The sequence below is a fragment of the Diabrotica virgifera genome, chromosome 10 (genome assembly GCF_917563875.1).
Source record: "Diabrotica virgifera virgifera chromosome 10, PGI_DIABVI_V3a".
NCBI classification, from domain to species: domain Eukaryota; kingdom Metazoa; phylum Arthropoda; class Insecta; order Coleoptera; family Chrysomelidae; genus Diabrotica; species Diabrotica virgifera.
In genome coordinates, this window is record NC_065452.1 from 131,225,822 (window position 1) to 131,238,315 (window position 12,494).

At 36.6% G+C, this 12,494-nt stretch overlaps 1 protein-coding gene across 1 annotated transcript in view; it reads right to left on the reverse strand.

Annotated features, from left to right (window-relative positions):
• The window catches only part of LOC114335109 (uncharacterized), a 41,740-nt gene that overhangs the window by 10,063 nt on the left and 19,183 nt on the right, over positions 1-12,494 (reverse strand). Inside the window, exons 8-15 of the mRNA XM_028285276.2 lie at positions 9,222-9,260; positions 8,859-9,183; positions 8,703-8,804; positions 5,280-5,365; positions 2,974-3,059; positions 2,508-2,897; positions 977-1,124; positions 376-924 (exon numbers count right to left, since the gene is read on the reverse strand). Of these exons, the coding sequence (XP_028141077.1) occupies positions 376-924; positions 977-1,124; positions 2,508-2,897; positions 2,974-3,059; positions 5,280-5,365; positions 8,703-8,804; positions 8,859-9,183; positions 9,222-9,260 (1,725 nt within the window). The remainder of the gene's footprint in view (positions 1-375; positions 925-976; positions 1,125-2,507; positions 2,898-2,973; positions 3,060-5,279; positions 5,366-8,702; positions 8,805-8,858; positions 9,184-9,221; positions 9,261-12,494) is intronic.

Here is a 12,494-nt window from a genome sequence, read left to right on the forward strand (position 1 = left end):
AATTATTTTGTTATTAACAAAATAAGAACATATTTTAAGTGATCGCGACTAGTCGTATTCGATTCAACGACCAAAAATACACCAGAGAAGACCTTAACACTATCAATTTATTTACAGGGCTTCTAATAATTCCTGAAAAATACCTAATTTTACCATAATTTGTTAATAACAATTAAACGCACCATATTTGGGCTTCTAGACCACTTCCATTGGATTCAGCGACCCAAAAAACCTGTAACACCACCATCAAATCACGGCGAGCTAGAATTTCCCACGGGACCCCTTATGTTGCGACTAGACTAACAGTTGAAATAAAAATGTGACTACTTTTTATTATTACAATGTTTTTGACAATTGTTAAATAAATAGACTTACCTGGTGGTAAGCGGAACATAGGAATAGGCATATCATCTTGACTCACATTCTGCTTTTTGTCATTCAATTTTGTACCCTTTTTACTCTCTACTAATTGTTTAATGTTAGAAAACTTCCCAGATTCGGTACTAGCTGATTCAGAATTTTGTTGTTTATTCATGCCTAGACCTACTGTTACTTTTAGTTCTTTTGTGACAACTTGCGGAATTTCATCAGGTGGTTTTGGTTTTTGAACCGGCTGCTTTTGTTTATTTTTCTTCTTAGATCCTTTGTTTGGTTCTTGAGCTACAGCAGCTTCGCTCACGTTATCGTCATCTCCCTTGACAAGCGTGTAAATAAGTTTTTCTTCCTCCGGAGTGGAACCTTGTAAGGTTATTGTAACTGTTGGTGAACTTCCATTCTCAGCAACCCTTTTTATTGTCACCATGGCAGGTATAGTTTCTTCGACGATTTTTTTCCTTTCTTCCTCTTCGAGTTTTTGCTGCTGTAATAGTCTTTTCTTCTCCGCCTGCCTTTCTTTTTTGGACTTTTTCTTTAGTTCTTTGAGAGCTAAAAATATAACAATAAAACATTGGAATAATTCTAATTTTAAAAATTTTACCTTGAGCAGCTGCAGCCTCAGCTTCGGCTTTTGACTTCTCTCTTTCAGCCTGCTTTCTTGCCAATTCTTTCTTCTTCTCTGCTTCCTTTATCTTATTTTCTTCTTCACGTCTTTTCTGTTCCTCCTCAGCTTTGATTCGTTCTTCCTCCTAAAATTGATATTTGTTTAGCATAAATTAAGTTGGCATTAATAGAGCTTCCCGACAAAAATAGAGCCTGAAGTGAACTGAAACACAGATAGCCATCAACATTTACACAGATAGCCGAGCGGTTATTCTGACAGTAAAGAACCCACTCAGGAAATCAAAACTGGTGAGGGCGTCTTTAATATGCGTGCGGGTCATGAAGGGGTGCATCGGAATATATCGGGGTACATCGGAGTATATATGTTAGGAAAACAAGGATTGAGAGAAACCTTTGAAATCCCAAAACCTTTCTGTGGTATCGCTACGAAAAACGAGGTTCAGAAATGGCTGATAAGGAATCATCAAAAGAAATGGAGAGCCCCTTAAGGGCAAATCCAGACTAATAGCCACTTTACACGATGCAAGTAATTGTGAAATTTATTGCACAAGTTCTTGCAGCAAGAACTTCTGCAATAAAGTGATTACACGGTGCAAGTAATTGCATAAACTGACATGAAATGGACAGAAACTTTGACATACCATCACTATGTTGCATAATTAAAGTTATCCGCCAGCCAGAATAATGTTATCTGTGAAGCGTGAAATTGGTAAAAAGTTCCTCTAGTTTTGTCAAAAATTGTTTAGTTTGAAATTTAGGATGACAGAATGTCAAAACAAACAGTATAGCCTTAAAAGTTACTAAAAATATAACCAAATTGCAGAAAAAATTGCATGAAAAATAGGACATGTTCTATTTAGCTGCAACTTCTTGCAGCAAGAAGTTGCAGCTTTTCTGTGCAATTCGCGTATGACACGATGCAATTTCTATTGATGAAAGAAATTATGCAATTAATTGCGCAATTAGTTGCATCGTGTAAAGTGGCTATAGGAAAATAATCCTAGAATATTGATAAAAAACTCTCGAATAATTGGATGATCCTCAATAAACTAGAGATCAAAACGGTCACTGAAATGGTGACTGGACATTGCCGTTTAAGAAACACCTATACAAACTAGGTAAATTGAATGAACTATGGTGGAGAAAGTGCGAAGAAGAGACTGCCATACAGATACTATTCCATTGCAATGTGCTAAGTGATGTGAGGCAGTAATTCACTGGTCAACTAAGGTTTGAACCAGAAGAGATCCTAAAACTACTAATAAGAAAACTGTTGGCCTTCGTTGAGGCCATAGAACTCGTTAGACCCAGTGCCAGACTAACAAGTCACGCATGATTCAAGAAGAAGAAGTGGAACAAAACGTTTTCAAAATAAAAAGTTTACTTCAACTTTTATGAGGCATTAATTTATAGTAATATCAGTGTTATTTTCCATGAGAAAACTAACAAAATACACACAAACCTTACTAGGCTTCACTATCTGTCATGACAGTAATTATTTTTCTTACCTTTTTTTGGCGCTGTCGAGCTTTTTTCGCCGCTTTCTTCTGAGCCAGCTCCATTTTAGTCAGAGCTAAGTTTCCTTCAATATAACTGACTAAACCGTGTATATCATCGCTACCAGATGTGGGTGATGATGCAGAGGACCCTGATGCCGAAGATGAACCTGAAGAATCTGTTGTTCTTATCGTAGGTGCCGGTGGGGGTATATTAGTGGGCGAAGACGGTAGGGGTACTCTTTCTTCTACTTTACTAATGACAGTCTTAATTTTCGCAGAATTTGCTTCGAGGGGTGGGTTTTTTCCAGTATCCTTTGTTCTTTTTTCTCGCCGCTGATGGAGTCGATTTCGCAATCTATCTCTTAGTTCGCTATTTTTGTGTGTATGTGAGGATAGAGCCTAAAATGTATAGTATATGGTTTATTAACTGTTATAAGCTTTGATTATGCAAATTAAAATTAAATAAGAGTATTACCGTTCCAAAAACTTCGCAGTATGTACAATCACACTTTTTTGCTTCTTTTTGGTGGTCACACATTCCACTATGACCTTGGCAGACAGCTAAATTAAAAAAAAAACGGCAATATTAAAACAACTGCTCTTATATGTTTGCATACATTAAAACAACAAGGCTAACACCAAACAATGTTGACCAGGATATGAACAGTAAAATTTATGTATGCTATTCTTTTATTAAAACTGGAGAAGGCAACAATATCAGCTACAAATAAGACTTATACAGCACTCTGATTCACTTGAACTATTCATATTTTGGTCAAACAGTAATTCTGCATGTGACAATATATTCTGAAATGCAAATTTAAAAAAATAGTCCTGCGTTTCTTTATACTTAGACTATACAAATGGAGGTCATCAGCTGGCAAGAACAACAAAATAGTCAGAAATCAAATAGATTATAATATCGCCTATATCACAGAAGATATAGAAATTCTATAATATCATCCAAAACTTATTCAGGAGGAGCAGGCATATCCTCTGATCACACCGCCGTTGTTTTTTTCGATGAGAGTGATCCTAAAGAATGTAAAGATACAAGACGGATTAAGGGGGGGTATAGTTAATTCTGCGTTTTTTATGCATAATTTTAAAACGTTTTCCCTTGAAAGTGGTGGGGTTAAGTTAAATGGGTAAAAGGCTATCTTAAAGAACAACACTTGAGGATTATTCAGTTAAATTTTTATTGAAAAATATTAAAAAATGAAGTGGTGGCGTCATTTTTAAGTAGACGACCCAAAAAAAAGATGATTTGCGGTGTACACTATATCTTCGGACAGAATCATCCGAAACATACAAACCAAAAAGATTATTTTAGTTAAGAGTTTCTTGAGGTAGTGACGTCGAGTTTTTATGATTATATCGATTTTTAAATTCATGGTACAACTTTAAAGTGAAAAAATCGAAAAAAAAGTGTGTTCGGTAAAGAGAAAAATGGTAATATAAAAAAATGTTAAAATAAGCAAAAACTCGACTTCACTACCTAGTAAAATATCTAAAAAAGAAGTGTGCAAAATTTCACAAAGATCGGTATATTACTTTTTGAGTTAAGCGGATAACATACCAACGCGATCTCGACGCGATCGCGTTCACGATGGCGATCGCGATTCAACTCGTCTACTTGTTTGCTTCAGACGGGTTGGATCGCGATCGCCATCGTGAACGCTATCGCTTCGGTGTGTTTTCCGCTTAATGATGTACACCGCCTCAAAAACATGTTTTTCAGAAAACGCGTTTAAAAAAAATGTAGTTTTGTTAATAATACTAAGAAATTTTTTGTATATGTCCGTCAATTTTGCTCGGATTAACTTGAAATTTTAATGGTATACTCTTGAAAATATTTACAATCGAATAAGCCAATAAAAAAATCGAAAAAATAATCAAAAATACTATACAATAATACTATATATAATGAGAGCTTAAGGAAAGTCAAAGAATATAATGCGGAAACTCTAACTATTGACCAAAATTGGAGAAAAATTCAACATGCCCTTGTGATAGATGCAAAAAATCCTCAAACCAAGTGGAGAAAAAAGAAAACCTTAGATGGCAGTAGAAATTTTTTAACTCATAGAAGAACGAAGAAAACCTAAAGGAAAAGCCTGAATAAATACAAACAAATTCAGAGAAAGATCAGAAAAAACATTCGACAGGCAAGAGAGGTGGCCCTCAGACAGATGCTAGGAAATAGAAGATCTTGATAAAAAGTATGATAACTTTAACATACGCAGAAAAATCAAAGAAAAGACAGGTTCTGGAAAAAGCACAAGAAAGAATATTGTTCTGAAGCTATTTCTTTGTGGCATTTATGTAATTTACAATTTTAACTGGGAAATAAGCCACAATTTAACTTGAAAAATGATGATAATGTAAATAAAAAACAATACAATCATTTTTCAAGTTAAATTGTGGCTTATTTCCCAGTTAGAATAGTAAATTACAAGAACGAATATCCTTAAAAATGATAAAGGGGATATTATTATTATTATTGATGTGAAGGAGATATTGTGTCACCGAGACAATTGTAATGGAGACTGTGACACTTACTAACCAATAGGTTTTCTAACATTAAACAATTAGTAGATTTCTTCTTTCCTGTGACATAAACGATACAGCAAGACCGCAAAAAGGTGGATCAACGACATTAAAGAGGAGGCAGTAAGAAACTAGCAACAGATAGCTCAAGACAGCGAATATGGAAAACTTTTCGTTTTTGGAAAATATGGAAAACTTATTTTTAATTTTTTTCTGATAGTAAATACTTACCAGCTTCGTTGACATGTTTGCAAAGATGATCGTATGGAATGTATGCTGAAGGTTTAGGTGGTGGTTTAATACTAGTAATTCGAGTCCTAAAATACCAAAAATAAATCATTAAAAGTAGAGATCTCTGTATTTATGTAGAACAGGGAGGACAAGTGAAGTCCCACAGCACTTAGGCCACAATTGACCCAATGTGCATCCTGGCAGGGGGTTGTCGTCCTTAGTTCATTATCCATCCTGCCATTTCCAGGAAGGCGGACAAATCACCAGGGGACATCTCCCCCCTTTGTCGGCAGGTGTAGGCCAAGGCTCGCCGAACGCATACTCTCGTATAGACGACAACTCCGGGCATTCACATAGGACTTGCTCGACAGTTTCGTCATCTCGTTCACACCTCCTGCATAGAGGTGTGTCTACTAGCCCCAGTGTGTGGAGGTGTTTTCTTAGTTGACAATGGCCAGTTAAAAACCAACTATCAAGCGTAGGTTTTTTTGGTCATTCCCAAGTACTTTTCTGATTCTGATTTCCCAAGGTTCCTTAGTGTTACCTTGGCAAGTCTACATCCTGGCCCTTCTTCCCACCTTTTCACGGTTTACATGTGGGAGAGTTTTACAATTGTAGTTCATCATTCACTTTGCCTTATCCCTATGCGGGGTCGGCTTCCCTAATTGCATTTTTCCATACAATTCTATCTTGAGTCAGATTAATATTAATCCTCTTTACCAACATGTCCTGCCTAATCCGTCTCCCCCCACGTCTTCTTTGGTCTTCCTCTCCTACTCCTTCTAGGAATCTGCACTTCAGCAATTCTTCGTATTGGGTGATCAGCGTCTCGACGTTGAACATGACCAAACCATCTCAACCTATGCTCTCTCATTTTGGCATCAATTGGTGCCACACCTAGACTTCCCCTAATATACTCATTTTTAATTTTATCCTTTTTTGTCACTCCACTCATCCATCTAAGCATTCTCATTTCCGCCACATGCATTCGTTGTTCCTCTTTCTTTTTCACTGCCCAACATTCAGTTCCGTACGTCATAGCCGGTCTTATGGCTGTTTTATAGAATTTTCCCTTCAACTTCATTGGAATTTTCCTGTCACACAGTACACCACTCGCTTCATTCCACTTCATCCATCCAGCCCTAATTCTACTGCATGCATCTCCGTCTATTTCTCCATTACTCTGTAATACCGATCCCAGGTACTTAAAACTATTGCTTTTTACAATCAGTTCACCATCCAAAGATACCATGTTATTTGTAGTAACTCCATCTTTAAATGAACATTGCAAATACTCTGTCTTTGTCCTACTAAGTTTTAACCTTTTTCCTCCAGAGCTTGTCTCCACTGTTCCAGTTTTTGTTCTAAGTCTCTTTCACTATTTCCTACTAACACGACATCATCAGCATACATTAAGTACCATGGAATATTACCCTGTAGTTTCGCCGTTATCTGGTCCAAAACTAATGAGAATAAATACGGACTAAGCACCGAGCCCTGGTGCAATCCTACTTTCACATGAAATTTATCAGTCTCTCCCACACCTGTCCTAACACTAGTCGTTACTCCCTCATACATATCCCTCACAACCTTTACATATTCACCAGGAACTCCTTTCTTATTGAGTGCCCACCACAGAATCTCTCGAGGAACTCTATCATATGCTTTCTCAAGATCAATGAATACCATATAAGCGTTTGTTTCTTTACTCCTGTATTTTTCCATCAACTGCCTTATAATGAAAATTGCATCTGTTGTTGATCTGCCCTGCATAAAGCCAAACTGATTCTCGAATATTTCGGTCTCTTCACGTATCCGTCTATCAATTACTCTTTCCCATATTTTCATGGTGTAGCTAAGCAGTTTTATAGCCGTGTAGTTTGTACATTGTTGTATATCTCCCTTGTTTTTGTAGACAGGTACTAGTATACTGCTTCTCCATTCGTCTGGCATTTGTCCAACTTCCATAATTCTATTAAATAAACCTGCTAGCCACCTTGTTCCTGTCTCTCCCAATGCTCTCCATACTTCCCCAGGAATATCATCTGGTCCTACCGCTTTTTCTTTCTTTATTTTTGAAGCGCTTGAGCCACTTCCTCGTTTGTTATTTTGGTGACCATTGCTGCTACTGTCTCCGTTGACTCTACAGGCTGTCTGTCAAATTCTTCATTTAATAAGCTGTCAAAGTACTTTCTCCATCTCTTTTTGACATCCTTTTCGTGAACTAGTATTTTATTATTTTCATCTCGGATACATCTAATCTGATTAAAATCTTTTGCTTTCTTTGCTCTCTGTTTGGCTATTTTATATATCTTCGTTTCGCCTTCCCTGGTATCAGGTTGATCGTATAGGCTTGAACACGCTTCTGCTTTGGCTTTTGCTACTGCTACTTTCGCTTCCTTTTTCGCCACCATATAGTTTTGAAGATCTGTGTCGGATCTGGTTTCTTGCCACTTTTTATATAATGTTCGCTTCTCTTTTATTTTTCCTTGTACTTCGTTTGACCACCACCAAGTTTCTTTATCCTCAAACTTTTTTCCTGACGTTTTCCCAAGTATTTCAATAGCAGTCTCTCTAATAATGTTGGCCATTTTTCTCCAAATTGTGTTAGGGCTTCCTTTCATATTCTAACATATTTTGTCTACTATTCTTTCCCTGAATAGACCTTCTTTCTCATCTTTTAGCATCCACCACTTGATTTTTTGTGGTCCTCTCCGATATTTTTGTTTAGTTTCGCTTTTTTACTTCGATGTCCAGAACAAGCAGCTTATGTTGTTGGCTGACCGTCTCACTAACTATTAGCTTGCAGTCCTTGCATTCACGTATGTCTTCTTTCCTTATCATGAAGTAGTCTATTTGGGATTGATGTTGTCCACTTTTGTAGGTAATAAGTTGAGTTTCTCTCTTTTTAAAGAATGTGTTAACAATCGCCATATCCAATGCTGTTGCTAATTCAAGCATGTCATCTCCAGCTTCATTTCTAGTTCCAAAGCCTAATCCCCCATGTATTGTTTCATATCCTGTCTTGGCTTGGCCCACATGTGCATTGAAATCACATCCTATTATAACTTTCTCCTCTGTTGGAATATCACTCAGTACGTCTCCTAATTGGTCATAGAAAGCTCTTCTTTCATTCTCACCCAGACCTGTTTGAGGAGCTTACACAGCATACACAATGTAGTTGACCAGCCAAAAAGATTACCAGGCCTTAAGAGTCGTAGGCTTGCTGCCTTCCTAGCTAGCTGGTCAGCTGCCTTTATTTCCATTGTGCCCTTTAACCCATCTCAGGATGATGTTACAATCCGAAGCTTGAGCTAGTGACTCATGACACTGCATTACTAACCCTGATGTGACAAGTAGAGACTTAACGTTTTTGATAAAGGGGAAGACAAAATACACTAAACACTGAACAAAAAAAATTACCTTTCAGTCTTTCGGCTAGTTTTAGGTATTTCCTTAGGCTTAGGAGAAGGCTCTGCTTTTTTCTTGGTTGGTGACACGGACGGCGTTAAATTTGAGGCAAATCTGAAATAAACATACTATAAAGCATCCATTATTAATTTATGAAATTATACATACGTATTTGGATTGAGTATACTATCATCAAAGACCACTTTTCCCGTGTTACTGAATATATCCTTCTTAATCTTAATAAAGTCCCTCCTGGCGTTTTTATTTGAAAGGGCGTCGTGTTTGGTACTATCCTTGCTCTGCTTGAGAAATTCTTCAAACGCTAGCCTAGTGCAAGTTAGATCGTTAGGGTCGTGTTTAGGTCTTGAAAAGTGGATATCGCAGGTAGTCATCAAGGCTGCGTCAGCTGCTTCTTTCGGCATTGGGATCCTTTGACTTACCTCCGGCGGTTCTTCGCACAGGACCAAAGCTCCACCTACTTTTGTGGTATTATCTTTTAAAAATAGTATCATTAGTTTATTTCATTCTTACCCTTTATTATTGCTTTGACCTCATCAGCTGCCGCGTGGTCTGCGAATAAAGAAAAATGATTATTTCAAAAAACATTTATAGTCTGACAAGCTATCTAATAGTCTCATTCATATTCAGCTGGGTTGGGTGCTATTGTTCGAGGTGTGAAATTCCATAAACAAGGAATGATCCCTTATTGAAGTTAGACTTCTTTAGGCACGAGGGTGAATTTTTACATTCCCTGGCGAATGCGCACACCGATAGTATGGTATTAGTCGCTACATCTTTTAAGTTATGTAGCGCAAATAAGGTGTGCGTGAAAAGAATATATTTATTAGTGTTTTTAGTAAATATATTTATTATAATTTTTATGTCCGTGGATTTGTCTTCCTCCTAATAAGTATTATTGAAAATGTTTATTTTCAATTAATGTATCTCTCACCGTGTTTGTAATTATGTCCGAGAAATGATCGACTCAATACAAAAACGGTGGTAGCTAATCGGTAGAGCATTCGCCTAGGGATTCAGAGGTCCCTGTTCAAATCCGGAAGTCATATCCTTTTTTTTTATTTTTGGTATTCTTTTTGTTCTTTCTAAAATTAATTTAATATTTAAATACAATACAAAAAAACTGTTTAAAGTAGATAGGTATATTGATTTCGTTGAAATCATAATATGAAGTTAGATTATATTATAATTCAACGTGGAATGAAGTAAACACTTCTGTTGTATGTAGGTATATGAATTTATTAAAATTCTTAAAATTTATCCACGAGGGAGTGGAAGTACAAAACGTTTTCGGTCAAACTGACCATTATCAGTGTAAACCTGGAAATAAGTGAACAACTTAGATTGAAATGCAAAAGGGTGAAATTTTGACAGTTAAAAAAAGAAAATGTGGTTACTTACGTCCAGTGTACAAGTAATTGAAACTAGCCACTTCAATAGGTGTAAAAAGCTCTAAATAACATTATTGCTACATTATATGCTATATACTAGTCGACATTAAGTCGATGTCTTAAGATTATAAATATCACATGTGGATGTATGTCATCCTTGCTCGGAAATTGCACAAGGTTGTTGTGGACTACTATATAGCATATAATGTAGCAATAATGTTATTTAGAGGTTTTTACACCTATTGAAGTGGCTAGTTTCAATTACTTGTACACTGGACGTAAGTAACCACATTTTCTTTTTTTAACTGTCAAAATTTCACCCTTTTGCATTTCAATCTAAGTGGTTCACTTATTTCCAGGGTTACACTGATGATGGTCAGTTTGACCGAAAACGTTTTGTACTTCCACTCCCTTGTGGATAAATTTTAAGAATTTTAATAAATTTATATACCTACATACAACAGAAGTGTTTACTTCATTCCACGTTGTTTTAACGAAGGTATACAGCCAACTACAGGGTTTACCCTTTTTAAAGATATATTATAATAGCAGCATTTTCAATCCAGCTGGATTTTTGCAAGATTTTCCTGAATCCAGCAAAATGTGGAATCAAAATAAAATCACGATTTCAATGTTTTTTTGTCTGTATTCTAAATTTCTAAACAGAAACATGAATTATTTAGTTTTTTTAGAAGTGAGACCTTAAAAAACATAGGCCTAACCTACTGCGCACAGAACTGCACATATAGCTGGTTGAGGAGAAAGCCCTTTCGGCCTCTATACTGGTCGGTTTTAAGATCATTAAATAGTCATAGACCATGGACAAATGATCGACTTTCACTCCTTCGGTCTCATAAATGGCCATTTTCTTTTCCAAAATCTTTTTGTAATCTTTTTGAGAATCAGTTTTTTTTGGTTATAAAAGTTTTCTCTTTCTCGTCTCAATTCAATGTTAAGTTCTTGTTCCAGTAAAATTCACGGGCTCCGGATTAGTTGGCCCATCTTCTTCCATTATGTCCTCTTGCACTGGTTCCACAAGCATTTGTTTATTTATACGACTCAACAAAATTTTCATCTCTTGTCGCAATGCATTCTTTTTCGGCATGAGGAAATAACCAGGATTGTTTACTCCTCCGCCATACTTTTTTGGATTTTGTAAGTCCACTAATGTACCTGTAATTTCAGAGAGGCACCGTTCCGCGATTCTGTTGCGTAGTGCTTCAGATATATCGGTACTAAGGCTAGAGTCCTGGCTATTTAGTTTGTCTAAGGCAAATTTCATGGTTGTGTCAGCCGTTATCAAAGTGAACTCTCATCTGCAAAGAGCTTTTATAGCCAGTTTCACCGGTTAAAAAGTGGCAATCAACTCATTGGTTATTGACCATTCGCCAGCAGAGAATTTATCTCAGAATCAATGCCTATCAACGCTTTATCGATGCAAACTTTTAGGCTATAGAAGCTTTTCAGCATACTGAGCTTCTGCTAGCGTCAGAGAATGGCAAGTAGCCGACTCACAGCTTTGAATAAAGAGGCTAATGAAGACATTAAGTAACTTATTTCGAATTTGACACGTTTGCGGATCCATGCTGCTGGATGCAGCACGGTTTGCTGGATCCAGCATGTAAAAAAAGCGCTGGATTCAGCTGGATGCTGGATCCAGCAATTGTAATCTCTAATTATAATAGAAGTACGACTTCTTATGTGCGTACTAAGTACACACACATTCTTTTTTTGTACAATTTCACATTTCAAACAATCGCGTCCCGCGAATATTAACGAGTCTCTTAGACTCATTAGACTATCCCTTTCAGCACGTACCCACACAATTGTGTGGGTTTGTTTTGAACTGATGTAAAACTGCTAAATGGCAAAATCTAGCGTTTATTACGAACGACGATGGTTGTGTAGGTTCAGTGTTGTGCTTTGCGCTACCTTACGCGATTGTTGTATTTATTTTGTTTCGACAGTCTCAAGTTGTCTTGCAACTAAAGGGGGTCGTCAATTTGCCAAGAAATGTAAATAGATTTTTGTTATTAAAAAATGTCACTAATAAAATATAAATAGCTGTAGATTACTAACACATGTTATAAGTGTAACACATTATTAAAGTACCTGTACATAGATATTTTCAAAAATTATATTAATAATTTTCAAATATCCAATTACATCACTACCAACACAATCGTGTAGGTTGGGGGATCGTTATTGTCGTTCTCTCCGTTTGCAGATTTTGACTTTAACACACCAGAAGATATCGAAGAGGTACTGAACTCTATTATTAAAAATTTAGAACTAGAAGGCTTTAGTAATGACTCAGATTCTGATACGACGTGGAATAAGGAGCCAATTAGCCTTAACAGAAGTCTCTGAAACAGCCATTTTGCGAATTTTGACC